Source organism: Tribolium castaneum, chromosome 1 (assembly GCF_031307605.1).
Source record: "Tribolium castaneum strain GA2 chromosome 1, icTriCast1.1, whole genome shotgun sequence".
In the NCBI taxonomy this organism is placed as follows: Eukaryota; Metazoa; Arthropoda; class Insecta; order Coleoptera; family Tenebrionidae; genus Tribolium; species Tribolium castaneum.
In genome coordinates, this window is record NC_087394.1 from 11,434,307 (window position 1) to 11,459,667 (window position 25,361).

Here is a 25,361-nt window from a genome sequence, read left to right on the forward strand (position 1 = left end):
TAAAATTTCGACTTTTATTCATCCTTACTCTACAATATAATTTTTGTAATGAGTCCTGCAGCTATCGTAACCCCGCCTCAACATAAACCTCCCCAGCTCCTTACAATCACTGTACAGTTCAAGCGCAATGGGCCTCGAAACTTGAATCTCAACAATAGCGCTTGTGTTATTACTCAAAAATCTCGGATGTTTCTTCACCACTTCCCCTGTACTTCTGTTTAGCTGCGAGATTAGTTTACTAACCACCGCCGGCTCGACTAAAGACTGATGATGTAAAATAACCTATCAAAAAGAATTAAAAAACATACTTCATCAATTAAACAAAACCTCACCGAAAATCCCTTAGTTATTGGAATAGTCAAGTTGAAAACAACAATCCTTGCCTGGAACTTGGCCGACACTTGGACGGGGTTTTGAGGGTCGCAGAGCACGTTTCCAATGGAAACATTTTGCATTTCAATACCGGATAAAGTAACAGTGGCTTGGTCTCCGGCAAAAACCACCGTTTGTGATAAATCTTCGATGTAGAGCGATTTGACCATTGAGAGTTCGCGACTTGGGCACACCATGACCCGCTCTCCTACATTCAAACTGCCCGTTTCAACCCGACCTGATTCACAAAATCCAGAACCAGTCCCTTTGAAAATGTCATTGATGGATAGGCGGAACGGTTTGGAGACTGGGCGTTCGGGAGTACGGAAATTATCTAAAAATTAATAAATCAAGCAATATTTTTTGGAGAAGTTTTACACTCAGGCACTTTACACCTCTTAGAAGAGAGAAAAAAAATATGAAATACTTATATTCCACTGCACTGATATCCAATCTCGCTAGGAAAAAAAAATTTTTCTATTGATTCATTTGTTCAATAAAAAAGGAAAAAACATTTGACCAAAAAATCACATTAGCTGTTTTTTACATCAATGGATCGGAAATACGAAATAAAATTATTCTGCAAAAATTTGACTTGCAAAAAATCGTTAGAATTGGATTAAAAGCCATTTTAATATTATTCATGGGAAATTTCAGTTTTATTTATGAGGAACAAGAGTGAGTAGTAATAAATCTCCGCTACAAAAAGACGCACTACCTACCCCCGGCAGTAATGACTGCAGAAATTTTACTAGCGGCACGGTCTCATTGGCCGGTTTTAAAGCCAGGACCGGAATAAGTACACTAACGTGTTAAAAATGTTTTTATTAAAAAATTACATCAGATGTTCAAATTGATGACTATTTTGGTCTAAGCACAAGCGAATTCTTCGTTTACAATTCGCATGAACCCTTGTCGTAAGATTTAAAGATTAACATTCCATTTACAGTAAACAGATAAAATAAATGGTAATCCGGGCCTGAAAAATTCTTACCAATTGTCTCAACCTTCAGACCCAACAATGATCGCGTGCCAATTTTACGACAAATGCAATAAATTTTTGAAAACCACCATCCTGATGGAGACCTTTTGTGGAAGTGATTTACAATTTTACCAAAATTCATGGGAAAAAAGCTGCCCCAATATCAAAACAGAAATTAAAAATCAACGACACATTTTCTCAAAAATTTAATTAGGCACTTCGATGCACTACCTCAAAATACACCTATGGACCAAAGATCGTTAACATTAGACTATAGTTAATTAAGCGAAAGTGAAAAAACACACCATACAAGTAATCATTTTAAAAATTGGTCAAATCGTTCTTCTATACAATAAAATCACATACGATTTTTTTTAGAATTTTAGATAAATTACAAAGCGGTAAAAAGTGCCTGAGTGTAAAACTTGACGAACCCGGTACAATGTCTTTGTTCCAAATGTATCTTTTATAATTAGGGTGATATAAATTTTTCAAGATTTCGCTAAAATGTCAACTTTTGTTTATAAGTCGAAAACAAAAGACGATAGATAGCGGAATGCGGTTTTGGCCAATTTTTTTTTAAACGGACCCGAAAGTGTGTAAGTTGTTTTTCTCTAAACCTTAGTTTCGGAAAGCTTCTATTTAGACATCCAAAGTGCAGCACCCTGTACTAAATTTCATATGGATCTCTTTATTAAAAGTCGCATTATTTCTAACGTTGGGTTCAGACGGAATACCCCGTCTATTAAATGCTTTATTTCCCTTGTCCTTGGCTTACATAAACAGAATAACATTAGGGTAACATAAACAGCACTGTGAGAAGAAAAATTTCGGTCATTTTCCGAGTTCTTAAGTGGTAAAAACTACTTATATGGGCATGAAGAACTGAAAGACATGGATTCTTTCCCGAAGACGAATTAATTTATGTCTAAAGGAGAGAAGAGGCTTTCCTTTAGTGGTATACATATGATTTTTTCGCCGTCTTCATCATAATAATTAACCTCAAATAAATGTACACGTTTTATTTTTAGGAGACGCAAATGTAAAGAATACGAATTGGACGAAACCAAAGACAAAGTGTACGAATGGTTCGACGTTCCAAACTATTAAAACCTGTGTTAAAACAGAATCTTTCTTTTACCAGAAAGTTGTGAAAAATAAAACAGCAGATAAAATTTCGACTTTTATTCATCCTTACTCTACAATATAATTTTTGTAATGAGTCCTGCAGCTATCGTAACCCCGCCAACCCTCAACATAAACCTCCCCAGCTCCTTACAATCACTGTACAGTTCAAGCGCAATGGGCCTCGAAACTTGAATCTCAACAATAGCGCTTGTGTTATTACTCAAAAATCTCGGATGTTTCTTCACCACTTCCCCTGTACTCCTATTTAGCTGCGATATCAGTTTACTAACCACCGCCGGCTCGACTAAAGACTGATGATGTAAAATAACCTATTAAAAAAGAATTAAAAAACATACTTCATCAATTAAACAAAACCTCACCGAAAATCCCTTAGTTATTGGAATAGTCAAATTGAAAACAACAATCCTTGCCTGGAACTTGGCCGACACTTGGACGGGGTTCTGAGGGTCGCAGAGCACGTTTCCAATGGAAACATTTTGCATTTCAATACCAGATAAAGTAACAGTGGCTTGGTCTCCGGCAAAAACCACCGTTTGTGATATATCTTCGATGTAGAGCGATTTGACCATTGAGAGTTCGCGACTGGGGCACACCATGACCCGCTCTCCTACATTCAAACTGCCCGTTTCAACCCGACCTGATACACAAAATCCAGAACCAGTCCCTTTGAAAATGTCATTGATGGATAAGCGGAACGGTTTGGAGACTGGGCGTTCGGGAGTACGAAAATTATCTAAAAATTAAAAAATCAAAACATATTTTTGGAGAAGTTTTGTACGTAAAAAGCTAATACAGTGTGGTCCAAACCAGCTCTTGTCTTTTGTAGTGCAGTTACTATTAAAGTTGGAGTTTTGATATTTTATAGATGTTATTTATACTTTAGGACAAATTTTTGACTATATGTACAATGTCCCAAAAAAGTGTGACATCGATAATATTTTTTTTAATGGCATGCTATTATTTTTTGTGCTCCTTATGATATCTTTTTAGCTTCTTACATGTCCCTACAGACTTGTTCAAATCGGTTCAGGGATTACAGTTAAAAAAAAAACAAAAAATATGTTTTACACCTTTACGTTTAAAAATTACCAAAAAATAGAAACAGTGGTTTCTTGATGACATTATTACTAGGTAAGTGTTGAACAAGGTTTACCAGACTTATTAATTAAGTTTGATTGATTTGAATTGCTACAGGGTGTTTACAATTTATTTCCAAACTTTTAAAACTTTAGAGCTTTTTATTTTGCTTATTTTAAATTGCAACCCCTATTTATTTTTATATCATTAGATGCAAAATTAAAAAACGAACAACTTGTTATATTATAACTATGACGTAAATCCTAATCCATCCTGAGTTAATACATATAGAAGATGGTTTCAGCAGCGTTCCTTTTTATGTCAATCAATGCAGAATTAAAAAAACATTTTTTGTTATCACAATTTTGTTGCAAATCCAAACACATTTGGAGTAATTTGCTAAAAACTCATTCTGTCAAGAATAAATAACTTTAATTATTAAAAGTCGAACCTGGTTATTGTTTTTGGGAAATAACTTCGAAAAGTGTTAGGATTTGCAATATGGTTGTCATAACAAAAAGTGTTGCTTGTTTAATTCCATATCAAAATATATAAAAATACACAGGGGTTGCGATTGAAAAAGCAAAATAAAAAGCTCTATAGTTTAAAAGGTTTGGAAATAAATTGTAAACACCCTGTGTTTACAATTCAAAGTAATTCAAATCAATCAAACTTACATAGTAAGTATGCTAAACCTTGTTTAACACTTAAGTAGTAATAACGTCCTCAAAAAAGCACTGTTTCTATTTTTTAAAGATTTTTAAAATTGAAGGTGTAAAAAGGGTTGTAAAACACATTTATTTTTGGTTTATATTTTTTTAACAGTAATCCCTGAAACGATTTGAACAAGTCTTTAGAGACATGTAAGAAACTAAAAAGGTATCATAATAAGCACAAAAAAATAAATTTTTGAGACAGTCTGTATAATCAAAGACATTTTCCTGAAATCCTAGAGTATAACATATAAAGAACATCTACAAAATATCAAAACTCTAATTTAAATAATAACTGAGCTACAGAAAACGGGAGCTGGGCTGGACTACCCTGTATAAGTAAACTTGAATACGAAATAATAATGCCTTTAAATATAAAAAATTTAAAAAAAAATGCGGAGCGCTACATTACTAAACTCCAGACAAGGAAAGCAATCCCAAATTTTAAAACATTTCTTCTTCTTCAACAAAAATTCATTGAATCACGAGCAAATTACGTAAATTTTAGACATCTTCGAGCAAAACAAGTTAAAAAAGTAACCAAACTAAGTCTGAATTCAACCAATTCGAAACGTACTAGTTCGTAAATAAAATAATTTTTGACGTGACGTACTTCATTAATTTTTAATTGTCTATACTCTACAGTGCCTATTCATGTTAGTGTCCAAAAAAGTTTCCGTATAATGAAAATAATAAACAAATCAAAATTTAACATACTTTGGATAGATTTTTATAAAATTATAAGTAGATAAATGTGTTATGTAGAAATAGATTAGGTAGATATTTAACGGTTAATATCAACTACCAACAAATTTTTCATTAAGTGTGTTTTATGTCAATACTTTACATTTTATATTATTGTTTAAAATTGTTAAAGTTGATCACCTTAATTTAGATCCTTTGTAACGAATCAAAATTCGTGTATATCGAAATACAGTTTTTCCAAAAGATCGTTTTGAATTTATATACTCTCAAATTTTGAGAAACGTTGAACGAGGATGATAAAAATTAGCGTATCCATTAAAGTTATTGACAAAACAGCAGACGTAAATTAATTTCTTGATCCACTCCATATTTCATTTTGTGTTTTTCATTAAATTTTACGAAAAATCAAAAAAATAGAAATGTGCTTAACCGAGATAGCAACAATTTTGAAAAATTCTCAAAACGTCCCTGCGCTACAGTGTCCATTCTATTTAAGCCACACAGTGGCTCTCAACAGATAGGTAAATAAATATATTTGAAGAAAGTATGCACTTTTTGGAAAAATTATAGAAACGTTGTCAACTCATCCGATCATGAAACATTCACATACAAGCCACTCCCTAGCACCCTGTGTATAAAAACAAAGCATCCCCACAAATTATAAATAAAATAAATAAAAAATAGTACGTAGATGGAAAATTATTACAATTTTTTTATTTATTACATCCAAATAATTAATTTTGTTATTTATTTCACATTGTCATCTATTTGCATGACATCGGCCAGTAATTTAGCTAATTCTTAAGCCAGAACTCACTTCTATAAAATAAAAACCCAAAAAAAACTCAAGAAACGGAATTAGATCTAAATTACTTTAGAAATAGTATAAGAAATTTTATGCTACAACAAGTGTTCAACAATAATTATTATTGTTCTTACCTCAGTTAGCGATCTTTTGGATTTTTTTGGACAGAAATTGCTTTTCAAATTAAAGTGTTACCAACCATAACAAAAGTGCAAAAAACGGCCTTAAGATTTGTCTTATGAATTATTACTACCCTATTTTACTCTTTGATATGTTATTTATAGTTTATTTAGTTTTTTTGAGTAACCTTCAAAAACAAATGGGAAAACACAAGCTTAAAGTTCGAGGGCTGTTGTTATGTAACGAGCGTATTAGCTATTTCAAGACTATAAAAACGCCAACGTCGCATTTTACCAAATTATTTTTTCGAAATGCATGAATAATTTATAAGAGGTAATTTTGAGAGAAAATGCGACGTTGGCGTTTTTATAATTTTGAAACAGCTAATATGTAAGTTGCACACCTAGGACCCCGAGAATTTTAAGTGTTTTCGTATTAGTGTTACTAATTTTTTTTGTAGGAACATTTTAATTTAAAACATAAAGCTATACTTACGCAATTCGTTTCACTGCTGGCGAAACTGTCATGAATAACTAGATCACAATTTTAAAAAATCTAGGATTCAAATATTAAAAAGAAAACTTAAAATGTTACCAACAAAAAAAATTCTTGAAATTGACTACTAAATAGACTGCTAAAAGGTTAATAATTAATATTATAACAAAATTTACATCAAATAAATAGTTAAGAGTTTCTTAATTAGTTGGTTAACTTAATATCTGTTGCATTGTAAGTATTTGACACTCATTCGTGATTATCTCACTAATTACTTCGTTCATAAAATTAATTATAAAGGCAAAACTACGATTACTTTATTTATTAAATCATCTCTGTATAATTATTATGAGGAAACTCAAAGCCAGATGAAAACATAATTCGTCACAATGTACAAATAAAAGTTTGTTATTTCAAAGATTAACTTATTTCATCAACTAAATTTTTTGTTAAATTTTTGTGTTTCTCGACTAAATATATTGATGATGAACATTTATCTGATCATTAGTTGTTCATAATAAAATTTGTCCTATACGTGTCTAGTCTAATTAATTAGTTAATTACATCATCTGTATTGTTCATTAGTCATTACCTAAATAAAAAAAACAGTTTTTCTGTTGTTTCTGTCTTGTTTCTCATTAAAATGAATAAAGATATAATAATGAGTGTTTAAAAAATGGTTCCTTTTTTAATCAGCGAAGGAATTATTGGAATTAGATTCAAAAGTATTGTGTATTGTTTTGAACTAAAATAAAATATAAATTATCTTTCAACACTCTCCTGTATTTTGAAGAAATACTTTATAACTTCTACGAAACCTATACCTTTAAATATTCGCTGTAACCCTCTGACTAATTGAAGATATCAACAAATACACAAAACATTTAGAGCCGATTCACAAAACGAAACCATAAATCAAGCCACAATTTTAACAATTTGTAAAATTTATTGAACAAGCGTTATCAATTCAAACCAAACCTCAATACACTTACCGATCACTTCCAATAAACAAGGCCCGTTGTACCAAGTCAAAAGCTCGTTTTCCGTCGGTTTGTCGACCAAATTTTGCCCAGTCAGCCCACTACAAGGAACAAACGTGACATCACCCTCCCTAAACCCAGCTTGTTTGAGAAAAACTTTCAATTTTTGTGAGATATCATCAAATCGTTCTTTGGACCACGAAACCGTATCCAATTTGTTGATGGCCACAGCAAGTTGAGTGACTCCTAGTGATCTAACAAGAAGTGCATGCTCTCGCGTTTGACCACCGAAATCGAATCCAGTCTCGAATTCACCTCTGGTGGCGTCTACTACAAGTAGAGCAACGTCGGCTTGGCCCGCCCCTGATATCATATTAGGGATGAAATCCTTGTGGCCGGGGGCGTCAAGTAATGTGACATGTTTTGTTTTTGTTTCGAACTGGGAACGGCCGACGTCCATCGTTATACCTCTGTTTCTTTCCTCGCCAGTTTCGTCCAAAACCCACGCATACATGAAGCTTTGTTTGCCCACCTTTCGGCTCTCTTGTTCATATTTGTGCATTGTTTTTTGATTCACCTAAATAATTTTTGAATTTCTTAATATTAGGTGCAATAATGTCACATTCATTTAATACATGCAGTGACCAAAAAAAGCCCACACGGAATGATGGCCACAAATAAGAAAAACCACGTCAACAAAACCTAGTAATTATGCAAAAAACCTCACTTGCCAAAAAACCCACAGAAAAGAAGTCCACTATAAATGAGTATAGAATCATAGGTATTAGTTCATATTCACTTATAAAAACTTCTTCATTATCTGTGAGTGATGATGTTGTGAAGAATCACAAGCACGTAGTGGCAACTTTTCATATAAATTATATAATACAACGTTTTCTTTTATAGGTACAATGATACATTTTTGTTAAATTTTTTTCAACGATAAAATAAGAAAATCCACCAATTGGCCATTTTATTATATTCAGTAAGATAAAATAAGCAACACAATTATTATTACCACAGATTACAATTAATACCTTTAAGGGGGAGAATACCCACGCTAAAAAGCGTCGAATTTCATTGCTGAGTGTTAAAGATATCGAAATGATTCTTGCTCCAAAAAAGTCGTAAATGTAAATAACAAAAACAAATTTGTATTTAAAATTATGGAGAAAATATCAGGGAATAGTGGCATTTACACCACAAAATTTTCAAATCACTTATTAAAAACCAAAGAACTTCAAGCTACAAAATTAAATAAAAGAAAAATTCGTATTCAAAGTGCAGATTCGGATTATGGAGCGACTAATGACATAATAGACATGCCAACAGAAACATATGACAAAATAAAAAATGAGTTCTTGAATGATTTGGCTGCTTGCGATATTTTAAAAATTCCTTTGTTAACAATTCGTCAACGTAATAATGAGCAGTGGAATAAAGAAAGAAATAATAGATTAACGGCTAGTAATTTCGGAAGAATTATTAATATGAAATGTACGACCAATACAGCGAATGCTGTAAAAGATATCTTGTATCGTGTGGGATTATCTAAATTTAAAAAAATTACCCGAACCACTACAGTGGGGAATTGATAATGAAGAGAAAGCAAAGGAGAAGTTTGAACAGATCACAGGTATAAAGGTAGATTCATGCGGCTTTTTTGTTGATAAAGAAAAAAATTTTTTAGGTGCAACACCAGATGGGTTAGTGGGTTCAAATGCTATTGTTGAAATTAAATGTCCATTTAGCGCAAGAAACACAAATATTAAAACTGCCATAGAACAAAAATTGATTAAATACTTAGAAATAGATTCTCAAGATGATAGTAAAATAGTTTTAAAAGAAAAAGATAATTACATGTATCAAGTACAAGGTCAGCTCCACATTACTAATCGCCAAACTTGTTATTTTATAGTATACACCTCTACAGATTTAAAATATTGTATTATTGAGAAAGACGATAGTAAATATTGGAACGGAAGAATGATAGATTGTCTTGAAAATTTTTATATGAATGCCATGTTACCAGAAATAATTGATTCAAGACATAGTCGCAATTTACCATTACGCAGCATAATAAAACAGGATTTGTAAATAATATTTCAAGTTTAGTTTTAGAGATTTTTACATAAATACATAATATGATGATAAGCATTTTAATAATAATTATAATTTTTAATTTGAACAATAAAAGTAAAAAAAAACTTCCTCAGTGGGTTGACACCTTGTCGTGGTGAGGGAGCTCAGTAGTTCTATCACAAAACCTGTGCAGAACGAAGCTAAGTACAACCAAAGTTTTAATCATCTTTTTTTATATTTTTTTTAAAACAGGAATAATTTTATTGTTAAAAGTATTCAAAAAAATAGCGAGCGTGATTACTCGTATTTCAAAATCTCATAAGATACGTTGATAGCAGTGTCTACAAAAAAAACGTAATGCAAATCTATAGGTACCTAATTATTTTGTTAAAAAAATTAATTCCGAAATCATGTGCTTTAATTTTATACCACTATTGGAGAAATCGCTAAAATTCCTATTTGTGCCGATACATTTCTCTGTCTTGAACAAATGCAATAAAATTATTATATTGTGGGTCACCCCAATGGTGGTTACCTCCAGCGGTGCGTCCTAAACCCGTCATAAATCTTCTTCCAGCTAGCTACGCATTCGAAGAAGGATGCATTAAAAGTTGCCTAGTTACAATTTAATTTTTGCTTTATATCTAACAATTAAGAACAGTTAACAAAAATCTAAAATATCTCAGGTCTGTATTTTTAAATTTCCTATAAAATGGTTTTTTTAAATTCTCAATACAATGCACCGTTATCAAAAATTCGTATCAACTTCATTAACAGACATTTTATTTAATAAAAAAATATCTAGGCATTTATTTCAATCAAAAATGACTCTTCGACCTACATTTACTTATAAAGAAACACTGCAAATGTCAAGAAACTCTTCAAGTCTAAATTTGCGGCTAAAAACAGTGAAAACAGTTTACACGTAAAACGTATGCGCCAGCTCCCAGAGGGTCTAGAGCCTTAAGCTGTTAGCTTCATTTCATCTCGATTATGTATAGGTCTATCTTTTAAGATAAAAAAAATTCTCGCATCTCGAATATTTCACTACCCAAATGTGAAATGTTCCAAGAAAAATGTAATTTTCTCAGTTTCCTTGTATCCAAACTAAAACTTTGTCTATTCGTTAGAATCCACATTCACTGAAGAATCTTTTTCAAGAAAATGAAGTTTCTAGCTTTATCCAGAAGGAAGATATGACGATATAAACACAATTTTTACCAATTTTAAGTTTTTCAAGAATTTTCATATAAAAATAAAACTTCAGATTCGACATCAGTAAAAAATTTTGCATAAGAATCAGTTTAAAAAAACGTGTGTCCTTCAACCTAAACGGATAAATAAATTATTAATTATTGCGCGCTACTGATGGACCCTCTCCTAGCCAGTTGACGTAGAGTACATAAAATATACGACGGCAAATGACTTGTGGACAGTTGTTATTTGAAACATAATATTCTCTCCCTTAAAAGGCTTCAGGGTACCGAAGCGATTGTTGAGAATTGGTGTACTACAAGTTGCATACTTTTTTTAGACCTGTTTTCAGTGACAGCTGTCAATCATCGGATCTTCGCCTCGGGGTGTCTTGTCCCTTCTCATAAAATGCAAATAATGTAAACAAACTGAATTCCACTATCGCCCACGATAGTTTCTCTTATTTCAGAGATTCAAGCAACATACAGTGAAAAATACGTTTTTTATTTTGTTAAAAAAATTTGATACTAAAGAATAATAAAACACTAGCATAGTTTTGTAAAAAATAATACACCATTACACCATTTATTTATTGGGTTTTATGTTTTAAGTAACCGAATTCTGTTTGCTATATTATGTGTCATGTGCATTTCTAATTGGATCACTTGCATTGAAAAAATATAAAATACAAAAATTAATTGGTGAAACATTATTGTCCTTTCAGAAAACAGTTTAACTTTAAAAAAGTTACTAGGAATATCTCATTAAAATGATGAAAACTTCTTTAAACCCCCTTTTTCGTCTGATAATTTTATCCAGGTAATAAATTCTGAAAAATACATTGTTGTAAAAATTTATTGTAACTATACCCAGTAATAATTATAGTACAAATAACGTATCGAGAGATTGTAAGATCCAGTCACCATCACCAGAGATGGTGATAGTAGCGTCTACAAAAAAATTCGTAATGCAGACCATACGGGCCTAATTATTTTATTAAAAAAATTGAATGCCGAAATCATATACTACGAAATTTTTGTACTAAAATTAGAGAAATCGTTTAAAAATCGTTCTGACATAAATATAAAAACTTTTTGCGCAACAATTATTTGAAATTTAGAACCGCAATTGTTTCAGCGATAAAATACAGAAAAAACGAAAACTGTACTTTCGTTCAAAAAGCAGAAAACCTGAAAAATGATATTTTAAATGGACCTGCACATATTTTTGGTAATCATTCAAAGTGCGCAACGTATTTTTGTAAAACAGTTGGTCAAATAACAAATGCAGTTGCATATTCTGACTTTAAAAATAGTTCCTTGTTTGAGTTGTTCATGCAGGCATTAAAACGAGTTGCAAATTTATCTTCAAGTCTATTGTATGATGTCGATAATAATTCTGTTGAGTCATTTAATTCAGTAGTTAACAAACTTGTTGGGGGTAAAAGAATAAATTTTTCAGAACGCGGTTCTTATCATGGAAGATGCTTTGCGGCAGTCGTAAATGTAAATAACAAAAACAAATTTGTATTTAAAATTATGGAGAAAATATCAGGGAATAGTGGCATTTACACCACAAAATTTTTAATTCGCTTATTAAAAACCAAAGAACTTCAAGCTACAAAATTAAATAAAAGAAAAATTCGTATTCAAAGTGCAGATTCAGATTATGGTGCGACTAATGACATAATAGACATGCCAACAGAAACATATGACAAAATAAAAAATGAGTTCTTGAATGATTTGGCTGCTTGCGATATTTTAAAAATTCCTTTGTTAACAATTGGTCAACGTAATAATGAGCAGTGGGATAAAGAAAGAAATAATAGATTAACGGCTAGTAATTTCGGAAGAATTATTAATATGAAATGTACGACCAATACAGCGAATGCTGTAAAAGATATCTTGTATCGTGTGGGATTATCTAAATTTAAAAAATTACCCGAACCACTACAGTGGGGAATTGATAATGAAGAGAAAGCAAAGGAGAAGTTTGGACAGATCACAGGTATAAAGGTAGATTCATGCGGCTTTTTTGTTGATAAAGAAAAAAAATTTTAATAATAATTATAATTTTTAATTTGAACAATAAAAGTAAAAAAAAACTTCCTCAGTGGGTTGACACCTTGTCGTGGTGAGGGAGCTCAGTAGTTCTATCACAAAACCTGTGCAGAACGAAGCTAAGTACAACCAAAGTTTTAATCATCTTTTTTGATATTTTACTCGTATTTCAAAATCTCATAAGATACGTTGATAGCAGTGTCTACAAAAAAAACGTAATGCAAATCTATAGGTACCTAATTATTTTGTTAATAAAATTAATTCCGAAATCATGTGCTTTAATTTTATACCACTATTAGAGAAATCGCTAAAATTCCTATTTGTGCCGATACATTTCTCTGTCTTGAACAAATGCAATAAAATTATTATCTTGTGGGTCACCCCAATGGTGGTTACCTCCAGCGGTGCGTCCTAAACCCATCATAAATCTTCTTCCAGTTAGCTACGCATTCCTTAAGGCTCTAGACCCTCTGGGAGCTGGCGCATACGTTTTACGTGTAAACTGTTTTCACTGTTTTTAGCCGCAAATTTAGACTTGAAGAGTTTCTTGACATTTGCAGTGTTTCTTTATAAGTAAATGTAGGTCGAAGAGTCATTTTTGATTGAAATAAATGCCTAGATATTTTTTTATTAAATAAAATGTCTGTTAATGAAGTTGATACGAATTTTTGATAACGGTGCATTGTATTGAGAATTTAAAAAAACCATTTTATAGGAAATTTAAAAATACAGACTTGAGATATTTTAGATTTTTGTTAACTGTTCTTAATTGTTAGATATAAAGCAAAAATTAAATTGTAAGTAGGCAACTTTTAATACATCCTTCTTCGAATGCGTAGCTAGCTGGAAGAAGATTTATGACGGGTTTAGGACGCACCGCTGGAGGTAACCACCATTGGGGTGACCCACAAGATAATAATTTTATTGCATTTGTTCAAGACAGAGAAATGTATCGGCACAAATAGGAATTTTAGCGATTTCTCTAATAGTGGTATAAAATTAAAGCACATGATTTCGGAATTAATTTTTTTAACAAAATAATTAGGTACCTATAGATTTGCATTACGTTTTTTTTGTAGACACTGCTATCAACGTATCTTATGAGATTTTGAAATACGAGTAATCACGCTCGCTATTTTTTTTAATACTTTTAACAATAAAATTATTCCTGTTTTAAAAAAGATATAAAAAAAGATGATTAAAACTTTGGGTGTACTTAGCTTCGTTCTGCATAGGTTTTGTGATAGAACTACTGAGCTCCCTCACCACGACAAGGTGTCAACCCACTGAGGAAGTTTTTTTTTACTTTTATTGTTCAAATTAAAAATTATAATTATTATTAAAATGCTTATCATCATATTATGTATTTATGTAAAAATCTCTAAAACTAAACTTGAAATATTATTTACAAATCCTTTTTTATTATGCTGCGTAATGGTAAATTGCGACTATGTCTTGAATCAATTATTTCTGGTAACTTGGCATTCATATAAAAATTTTCAAGACAATCTATCATTCTTCCGTTCTAATATTTACTATCGTCTTTCTCAATAATACAATATTTTAAATCTGTAGAGGTGTACACTATAAAATAACAAGTTTGGCGATTAGTAATGTGGAGCTGACCTTGTACTTGATACATGTAATTATCTTTTTCTTTTAAAACTATTTTACTATCATCTTGAGAATCTATTTCTAAGTATTTAATCAATTTTTGTTCTATGGCAGTTTTAATATTTGTGTTTCTTGCGCTAAATGGACATTTAATTTCAACAAAAGCATTTGAACCCACTAACCCATCTGGTGTTGCACCTAAAAATTTTTTTTCTTTATCAACAAAAAAGCCGCATGAATCTACCTTTATACCTGTGATGTGTTCAAACTTCTCCTTTGCTTTCTCTTCATTATCAATTCCCCACTGTAGTGGTTCGGGTAATTTTTTAAATTTAGATAATCCCACACGATACAAGATATCTTTTACAGCATTCGCTGTATTGGTCGTACATTTCATATTAATAATTCTTCCGAAATTACTAGCCGTTAATCTATTATTTCTTTCTTTATCCCATTGCTCATTATTACGTTGACCAATTGTTAACAAAGGAATTTTTAAAATATCGCAAGCAGCCGAATCATTCAAGAACTCATTTTTTATTTTGTCATATGTTTCTGTTGGCATGTCTATTATGTCATTTATATAATGTAAGAGTAACGCAGCTATATCTTCGCAAGCTAGTTATAGAAAAATTGTATAAATTTAATAAAAAAACGAGAAATAATTCCTAAATTCTAAAATAATACATAATTATAAAAGTATCATTTATTTTACTAGGCGTAACGTAAACAAATTATATCCCTAAGACTGGATCTTACAATCTCTCGATACGTTATTTGTACTATAATTATTACTGGGTATAGTTACAATAAATTTTTACAACAATGTATTTTTCAGAATTTATTACCTGGATAAAATTATCAGACGAAAAAGCGGGTTTAAAGAAGTTTTCATCATTTTAATGAGATATTCCTAGTAACTTTTTTAAAGTTAAACTGTTTTCTGAAAGAACAATAATGTTTCACCAATTAATTTTTTTATTTTATATTTTTTCAATGCAAGTGATCCAATTAGAAATGCACATGACACATAATATAGCGAACAGAATTCGGTTAATTAAAACATAAAACCCAATAAATAAATGGTGTAATGGTGTATTATTTTTTACAAAACTATGCTAGTATTTTATTATTCTTTAGTATCAAATTTTTTTAACAAAATAAAAAACGAATTTTTCACTGTATGTTGCTTGAATCTCTGAAATAAGAGAAACTATCGTGGGCGATAGTGGAATTCAGTTTGTTTACATTATTTGCATTTTATGAGAAGGGACAAGACACCCCGAGGCGAAGGTCGGATGCATAGAATATAGTAGTTATAGAAAATCAAGTAACACGTAATTCACTGGTCGTCAAAATTTCGATAATAGCGCCATATCTTGGTAGTATGAGGAACTAAAATTGGCGGCAAATTTAAATATTTTATTATTTACACAATTAATTTAATTTTTTTATTTTTTTACAATTTAAACACACATAACCGATTTTATTGAAAATCAGTTAAATGTGTTTAATTGCAAAATTTTGTTAGTATTATAAATATAAAGAAAAAATAAATACAATGAATGAAAATAATTTATTAATAAATTAACGTTTCACAAATTATGAAAATATCAATTATAAGAAATAAATGTCGTGTTTGGCTTCCACATATTAATTTGGCGACTTCCTCACCCTCAAAAAACGGTTATTTAACATTATTTTGTAACTTGGAAAAAAATTAAAGAACTAAATAAGTAAATACGGACCCTAATAAGGTACTATTGGAGTTTTAGACATGTGCCCAATTCAATTTTCACAGAAAAATAGTGCTTTTAATAGTTTGTGCAAACATTTCTTGTATGTTTTCGTGTTGGTAGTAGGCTCACGTAGATGACTTTACAACAAATTTACTTATATGAACTTATTATGCGTAAGAGGTTTTTCTGATTTTAATGTAAGGACTCCACTTTGGTGGATTCAGGAGTTCTAAGTTTCCTTGAAACTTAACGGGAAAAAGGAGGGAGTTAAGATACGTTTTTGTGGCTTTTGTACAAATGAATGAATGAACGCGTGTATTAAATAAATGACACTATGTGCAAGGTAGAAGTCTTAAACGGTGTCCATCATAGATGTCCACTTGAAAAATGAAATTTGGTTTAAATTCTCGAAGTTATTTTTGGTGCCCAAGTCGATTTGTTTCTGGATAGCTTTCACAAGTAGAGAGATGCACTGTTTCGAGAATCATGTGTTCCAGCCAGCCAAAAGTTGTTTAATAAACGTTGTAGGTTGCCTTTTAAATGTATAATAGGTCCACACCAGAGCTGGAGATATGTATTACATAGTATTTTTGGTGGCAAAAAAATCCCGACTTACCAAATTTTAGCCTTCGAAAGTTCAAAACTTAAATGTTTTTGAGATTACTTTAGGAGTAGATAACACCAACAAACGAATCCAAATAAAAATAAAGAGAGAAAACCACGAACACAACACGTAGCAAAATAATTCAAATTGGAAATTGAAACATTTAATTGAAAAAACTTTTTGACACCGTTGAATGTAGTGTGACATTGCGCACCAAAGGTTGCTTAATATTTTGGATTTTTGGATAAATTCGTGGATTTAACTTGAAATCACACTACCAAAAGATGGCATGAGTAGTTTCTATTAACGACCGTGCCACGTACTCTAAATTTACAGAAATCTGCATAGATAACGCACGTGGCGCCGCATGTTGATAGTATGATTTAATAAACCGTTTTTCCTATGCCGCTTGACTAACCCTGGTCGGATGCCTATCCGATGATTGACAGCTGTCACTGAAAACAGGTCTAAAAAAAAGTATGCAACTTGTAGTACACCAATTCTCAACATTCGCTTCGGTAGCCTGAAGCCTTAAGGCTCTAGAAGCTAAAGCTAGAAGCTGTTTTTCTTTGTTCTCCACTTTAAAGATATCATATTGTCAATTCACAAGAGTAACTTCATTTTTCGGCATTTTTTCAATTCATGACTGCCACTAGTGCAGTCATGAATTACTACTAGTTGAATTATTTGTAATAGCGAACGAATCCTTTTTTTGTTTAAGAATTCTCAAAATAAATTTTTTGCTTTCCCTATAGATAAATTTAGCCATTTACTAAATATTTCGGGATTTAATGGTGAACTTACACCATTCAATTCACTAATCGATAACGCTCTCATTTAAAAAAAATTTAATTCGTTTTTAGTTCAATTGAAAAAAAACTTTGTTTTCAAATTTTTTTAAAAAAGCGTAGGAAACTCCGAGCTTTTAAAGTTAAGTTTGCAGAACTTTAAGCAGCTATATACAATTTTTTTAATGAAATGCCTCAATTTTTATTTCGCTAATAAATGGTAGAGAATTTAATTCTGCATGGATCTGTATTAACATTCGCTGTAGTAATGTTTAATGGTTTTCAATTTACGAGAACTTTTTGTTGGGATTGAGAAATTCATTAGTTTTTTCTAATACGTTTACATGAAACGAGAGAAAAAATGTGAGAAATTAAAGTTTTTCAAACCAACATTCAATGAATTCATTTTGTTTTGACGTTTCTTTAGTAAACAATACAAAAATGGTTGTGGTTAGTAAGAAATTTTCCACAATGTTAAAAAAATTACCAACATACGAGTAACTTGAAACGTACCAGATGGTTATAGGAAAGGCTAATACAAATCGATGTAGAAAAAAATTCTCTTCCAATTAGTGAAATCAAAATTGGGGTTCTCCATTTGAGAAAATGAGTTATCAGTGTACATGTATTTGTCCAAACTTAACGTTAAAATTTTTGAGTTTATTAACTTCTTTTCCAATTTTGAACACACTGAAGGACAGATATTCTTTCTTAATTTTCCAAATACGCTTTCAAAATCTCTAAAAATAGAAGAGTTACCGATGTGAAAGGTGCAAATCCAAATATTTTCAAAAAATCCTAAATTTCTCGAAAAATAGGTTTAGGAAAACTCCCTTTGAATAACATGACTAATCCAAAAACGCAGTGAAAAACACTAATTTCCATTTTAAAAAATAAGAAATAAAAAATGAAATGACGTTTTTTATTCGTCACTTTTATGAAAATACATCAATTTTTTTTCAATTTCAATTTGTGAAAAGAACATCAGCATACAATTCAACAAAGCAGTGCAACAAAATAGCAAATACGAAATTATTCAGTTTAGGTTTAAACCATACGTAGAAAAACCTTTAACAATTTTCCAAAATTTTAAATTTTTAAGTACAACTAAAAAATGCAACAAATAAAATTGAGTTTAACTGTTTTATAGAATAGTATTGTAGCAAAAATGCGTTATAAAACCTTTTTATGATTATTTGAACAATTACAAATTTATAAATCTATCCATGATTGCAGGAATTGTTTTTTCCCAGTGAGTTAATTTTTCTGTGAGCTTTCTGACAGTTGGAATTTTATTCATGTAAGTTTTTTTTTCTGGATGGGCCTTTTTCATTGTGATTTTTTTTCTCTTTGTGATTTTTTCTCAGTGCGTTTTTTTCTATGTGGACTTATTCTTTTATGATGTGAGTGTTTTTTCGGTCTGAGCTTTTCTCCGTGTGGGCTTTTTTCTTGTGCGCATTTTTCGTGTGGCCATATTTAATAGATTCAAACATACGTATTAGTATGGAAAGTATGAATGAAACGAAGCGTTTTTTGTCTTAAAAAATTTTGAAAAAAATTTTTCTTCAGAAATAATTGATACTGTACTATTTGGTTTTACGTATTAAGCAAAAACTTTAAATAAAAACGGCTTGGTTTCCGAACTTTTGGCACACCGTAGAATTTGATTACAATTAATATGTGCACAATGAATAAGTTTAATGATTTATGACAATGTGTAACCCACGAATACTTTTTGCACAAAACAACATTTAAGTAACCGTTCTTTGTTTTAGAATAACATTACAATAATACAGTAGCAAACACATAATTAGTTTAAGGCTCTAAATTTGACATCACACAGATATTTAAATTTTTAATTACTTAAATATCACTAACCTGGCCTAGGTCATACAGCAAGTGCCCCATCAAAGTCGATTTTCCAGCATCCACGTGACCAATAACCACCATATAAAGATGTTCTTTCGAATCGCCTCTCTCCTTTTTGTATTGTGTTTCAACATCAATTTTATTTTCTTTACTTTTAATAATTTTCGTTTCTTCCGAAGTGCCTTCAGACTGAGATATGATCGGTGTTCCTCGACCAGAAGCAGGTGATTGTGAACGTGGAGTGGTATTTAGTTTAATGGAATCCTTATTTTGGCTAAGATCGAAACCTTTTGTGACGTTTGTGGTTGTTTTACCCCCCGATGCCACCACTTTTATGCTGGGCACTTTAGATATAGCGACAGAAATTTATTTTACTGGATTTGAAAAACCCTCCAAGTAAATATAATTAAGATAAGTGAACTATACTCAAGTTGCCCTTCAAGACTGTATTTGATAAACAATCAAATAATTATTTATTTAGAACAACTGTCTCATAATAAATTTTTAACAAGACAAAAAATAGAAAAACGTTATTTATTTTAAATTGCAAAAGCATAATAAATCTAGATTAAATAACTAATGTTTAGCAGAAAAAAATCATAATAGAATGTGATTTTTTTTATTATCTCACATATTTTACTTTTAATTCATTTTAATTGTGGATCAAATGTTTTGTTCCTTACTTTGTTCTCAGTATCACAATAAATGGGAAAAAATGACGAAACACATAACATAATGAAACGTGTTGTAAACATGTTTATAAATTAAATTGTTTACGTTTAACACAATAAGAAAACATATTCAAACAAGTCAAGAATTCTTAGTCAAACTTCAATTTTTCAGGTATTGTAATGTGTGCTTTATGTATAACATGAAATTTACTTCGTTTTGTGAATTTTTCGCAAAGTATTTTGGATTCCGATTTTTTCATTTTCTTTACTAAAAAGTCACAAAAAATATGAATACTGATGATTAATTAAAAAAAATCATTGTATTTTTCCAAATATCTGAAAATAACAAGATCTAAAAAAGGTAGCTAAGTCGAAAGTCAACAGATATTATGTATTTTTAACGTTGGTAATCCTGTAATCCGACAGGTGAAAAAATTGCAAATTACTATTATACATAATAGTAATTGTGAATAAAAGATTATATTATACAAAAAATAAGAAGGGAAGAAAGAAGGAAACATCAAAGCTCTCTTTTAACTGCCCAAATACAATTTCAAAATATTTAAAGACCATAAAACTATCGGCTTTTGCAGGGAAAGGTACACATCGAAAAATATTTCGAATACGACAAACTTAAATACAGGATGTTCGCGAAGTTGCGGCGTTCCCTTTAAGAGGTGCTAGCATTGTTCTTAAGAGTTTTAGCCTAAAACACCTTAGTAAAATGTTGATGATAACGAAAATAAATAACTTCTTTTTTTTTTAATTTTGGAAGCCGACCCTGTTCAGATCAAAAAAAAGTCATTGGCGTAATCAACAAATTAGTCGGAGAGATTCAGTATTACAATAATAACAATCTTATAAATTTCATAAAATTGTATGGGCAATGCTATCAGAATGCAGCTGCGGAATTCAAAGTGTACTTAAAGTATAAAAAAATAAAAATAAAAAAAAACACTTTCGAAAATCTGGTATCCACATAATGAGGAAGATTTTTTTGAAGGGCTCATCTCAAAACGGCAGTTAGACAGAGCCGGACACAAAATTTTAGAAAAATTTAAAATTATCTCCGTTATTAAATACATTTTATTAAGTTGATTTATGCTAAAACTATTAAGAATAATGCATAGTATCTCGTGTTAAAAGAAACGCCTCAGCTTCACGAACACCCTGTATAACCTTGGAATAAGTGCAATAATCCAAATTAAAAAAAATATATAAGGTTTAAACGGAACAGCCTGTATATTAGAAAGCATTTAAGCAATTAATTTTCGTCAGTATTCATACATTCTAGAGAAACAGTATAAATTTCTAGATATTTAATAATTATTTCTGAAAGAGTAAAAATAACAAATAAAAAAAATATAAAATTGACATAAAAACAAAAATGTACGACTTTTGATAAGTTTGTATTTTTGTATTTCATATTTTTATAATCGCACTTTTTGTAAATCACTCGTTAAGTTAATTACAAAATGCATAATACTTTTCTTTCATCATTGTGATTTAATCAGTGTGTAAATTCAATACATAATACAGGGTATAACCAAAAATTCCCCAGCTCAAACTAGAGCAATTTAACTCAACTTACTTCAATACCAAGTTTAAAGTTAGAGGGTGCCAAAGTCCGAAAATTATTATCGATTTTCTTTATTAACTTTTTAATGGAATAATCGATTTGAATAAAATTTGGTAAAAGTTGTTTTTGTTTTTCCTTCTTTGTAAAATGCCAATCAACAATTGATACATTTTAAGACATATTTTTCTTAGACTTATACTTTTTCATGCGAACCCATTTTTTGAACAATTTTTGTAACTTGTAGGTAGAAATATAATTTAAATCGACGTGTCAACAAAAACGTTCGCCCTTTTTAAGTTTTTTTAAATTAGTTTTTTATTTTGGCTTTAATTCCTTTATGTACGTGTATGTTAGACAACAATAATATAATTAGTTATTAATTTAAACCAGAAAAGGCATTTTTTCACAAAACCACTAATTAAAATCTAGGTACACTGTCGTTATCGAAAAATTATCTTTTCGTTACACCCTGTATTACGTAGTGAAAAAAAGCAAATGTGTTGATGTTATTAAATTTTTTTTCAGTTAACAAAATATCACATGTCTACAACATAGGCACAAATAAAAATACAATAAACTGATTAAAAAAACATTTATACGAGTACTATACCACCTTTAAAGACTTAAAATAAATTAAAATGTATTATAACAGTTTGCAGAGAACAGGTAAAAAATTATATGTTTATAATAAAATATTCAATAAAGAAATAATTTGCCTTGTTTCCACTAAATTAAATCGTATACTACTAAATACGTCTCATATTTGTAATAATTTAAGTTTTAATTAATTAAACCAATCAAATTAAGAAACAAGCAAGCTAGTAGTAAGCTCTTTATTGTACTTGTGTAGATTTCAGTACACTTTAAACATTTTCTTACAAAAGAACTAAAGAATCTTAAGTTCTTCATCATAAAAATTCATATACTTGATAACGGATTTTCAAAGACATATTCTTAGTGACTTAGTGAATTGTTCAAGTTGTTTACTTTTTTAATTTACTTAACTATTGAATAACACGAGCGAAATAATCACTCAATTTGTACTATTGAAGAATAAAAAATTTCTTTTTCTTTTATTATTTATAAGGTATGAGTATTATATTTATTTGTCTTTATGTATAAATTTCCCTTTTATCCAACCTTATAAAATACGTAAAACATGAAAATGTAAAATTAAAATTATAAATGTACACGAGTTTTTGTAACTAAAAATAATGATTATTTATTACGTTATTCTTACAGAATGTACATTTTGATCCGTCAGCTAAACTACAAAAACCACAAGAAAACTTGCGTCGTCAACTTTTCAAGTGTTTAATTATATTATCATCGGGCGAAGGAGTGGCAAAATTAAAGATTGCAATTTTCGTAAAATCAATCACACATTTACTTCGTTTAAACTTAATCGAATTCCGTCTCCGGTATTTCCGGCACAAAACTTTACCAAAAGTCGAGACCGGTTTCACGTTATAAAGACACACATTTAGCACATCTTTAGCATCAAACGCAGACTTCAACGCACTTTTACTTTCCACATCGACGTCACAGTCAACAAAAGGAATCTCAAACTTTTCCTCAGTCAAATCGTGTTTACTTCGATTCGGCAAACTGTGGGAACTTGGAGACGATTTTAGCGCAACTGAGAGATCAATTCGATATTCACTTGCTGATTTTTGTATTTCAGGCTGAATGTTCAAATTTTTGATATTTTGGGTGACTTGAGTAACGCTCTCGGTTGAGTTAAGTGAGACATTTTTGAGCGTTTTGCTCAAGTGGTTTGAGACTAAATCGGACAGACTATCAAACTTTTTGCTTGTGTCGGTATTGTCTTTAGGGAAATTAAGTTTTGGTATTGTGAATGTTTGAGATCCAGTTAGTGAAGGAATGTTAAAACGCGGGGGTGTGAAGGACGACTTAATGTTTTCTTTGAAGCCGTTCAATTTTGGCACAAAAAATTTTGAACTGTTTGTTACATCTTACCTTCCAAAAAAAGAAAAATTAAAGCAAATAAATACGTTGAAGCCACGACTAATAGTCACCTTTTTCCTTCGGTTCACTCTGCACGTTCTTACTGTCGTCCAGTACTGCATTTGTGGCTCGTTCGATGTTGTAATTGTTTGAAATTATTATGTTTACTAACTCGTTTCGAGGAATGCACAAGGGGCCCAAAGTGGCTTTAATTTGCTCAATGCAGGACTCCAGCCTTGCCTTATCTAAATCTGACAAATCTGACGCCTGGAAATCGCAATAAAACGGAAGTTTTTAAAACCTATGCTTGTGTACCGTTTCTGATTCGTCTTCCTCTTGGATGTCTTGTTCCGTGCGAATAAACTCGCCAATTTTTGGTTGATCTCGTGAGTTCTCTCGATTATAAATAAACTGTCGATTACTTGGGGAAATATAGTAATCATCGTCGACGGAATGGCCGTAAACGTCGTCATAACCATCATAGTCTGGACAATAAGAAAATTTGTGAATAAATGTTGGAATAACCTCGGTGTGTTAAAACCAACCTTCGGAATAATCCATATTGCGAACATCTCGATGTCGAGACATTTTTTCGTGTGTTTTATTCACTGCAAGTTTTTAAAATGTGTTAAATAACAGATTGCACTTTTCACAAGTTTGGAGCTGACATTTTAATATTTTGGTTGACGTTTGAGCTACTTGGCAGTTGCACGAAATACTGTAAGAGCGAATCTTTAACTTTACTCATACCCATGTTTTGAAACTAAAAATTAGAAAGCAAATCAATAATTTAACGTAAATTCCAGTTGCAAAAAAGCCAATTAAATTGGACAAGCGCACAATGTTGGAAACCATTCAGAATTCTCAAAATTATCAATTTGGAATTTAAAGCAATTTGTTCATTAATTCAACACAATTACATCCAAAATTAAAACAATATTTTAAATAAGAGGTATTCTTACAAATAAGCTAAATCGATTACAGTATCAAATAAAAATCATTTATTCCATCGTTAACGATAAAATAGTATTTTATCTACTATTTACTTCTTAGTAGAATCTGTGATAAAATGAAATTTTATCGTCTAGAGAAATACAGTTTACAACTCCGCTGTCTGAAGCAGTAACTCACAGTTGTTGTAAAAATAAATTTTTTTTATATCTTGTTTTACTTTAGTCTACTTTGGCTGAATTAATAAAAAAATGTTTTTTTTATAAACAATAAGTGCAATAAAACATTCTTTTTCAAAAGGTAAAACACAGTATCTACAAAATATCTTAAAGACGGTCGATTGTACTCCATTTGTTTAAGTAAAAATAACTCATAGATGTAAAATAGCTATATTTTATAATTTAATTATCAGAGAATACATTTACACAATAATATAACTTTTGATCCAACTTTTTAGTCTTAGTTATTGGCTAAATCTCTGTCTCGGGTTATTACATAAATTTATCTCGTAAATGTTAACAGTTGTAATATTATTATCAACATTAATTGCTTTTGTACTAAAAACTGCTTGAAATTGGATTTACTTTTACTTTAACTAGCAGCTTTTAGTATTTAAGTAGTAATATTGAGTAGTATTTGTAAAAATTGGACCAAAGAAAAACACACTGTATGACAATATACGAGTATATAAAATTTTCACGTTGTTTTAGACACTTTAATATTCCTTTAAATAGTCCTTAGAATACGATATTTTTAAGTTACACAATTTGGGTAAAGAGTAAGTAATTCAAAGGGGCTGGTTAAATAAGTTATTTCTGGCTCTAGTGAAAAATTAAATAAAAAG

General features: G+C 30.5%; 1 protein-coding gene and 1 long non-coding RNA gene across 2 annotated transcripts; both read right to left on the minus strand.

Moving 5' to 3' along the window:
* Positions 1-24,271, minus strand: HBS1. The gene is given in 8 exon segments (XM_008193143.3): positions 1-75; positions 77-282; positions 333-706; positions 7,411-7,975; positions 19,358-19,692; positions 23,638-23,833; positions 23,882-24,051; positions 24,112-24,271. Coding segments are annotated over 8 exon segments (1,935 nt in total). The 5' UTR covers positions 24,155-24,271; the 3' UTR covers positions 1-29.
* Positions 15,040-19,349, minus strand: LOC135265305 (uncharacterized). Its single transcript, XR_010332908.1, has 2 exons — positions 16,704-19,349; positions 15,040-16,651 (listed from the first exon to the last, which is right to left on the minus strand). It is a non-coding gene; the product is annotated as an uncharacterized LOC135265305 (long non-coding RNA).
* Positions 24,272-25,361: the final 1,090 nt, after the last annotated feature.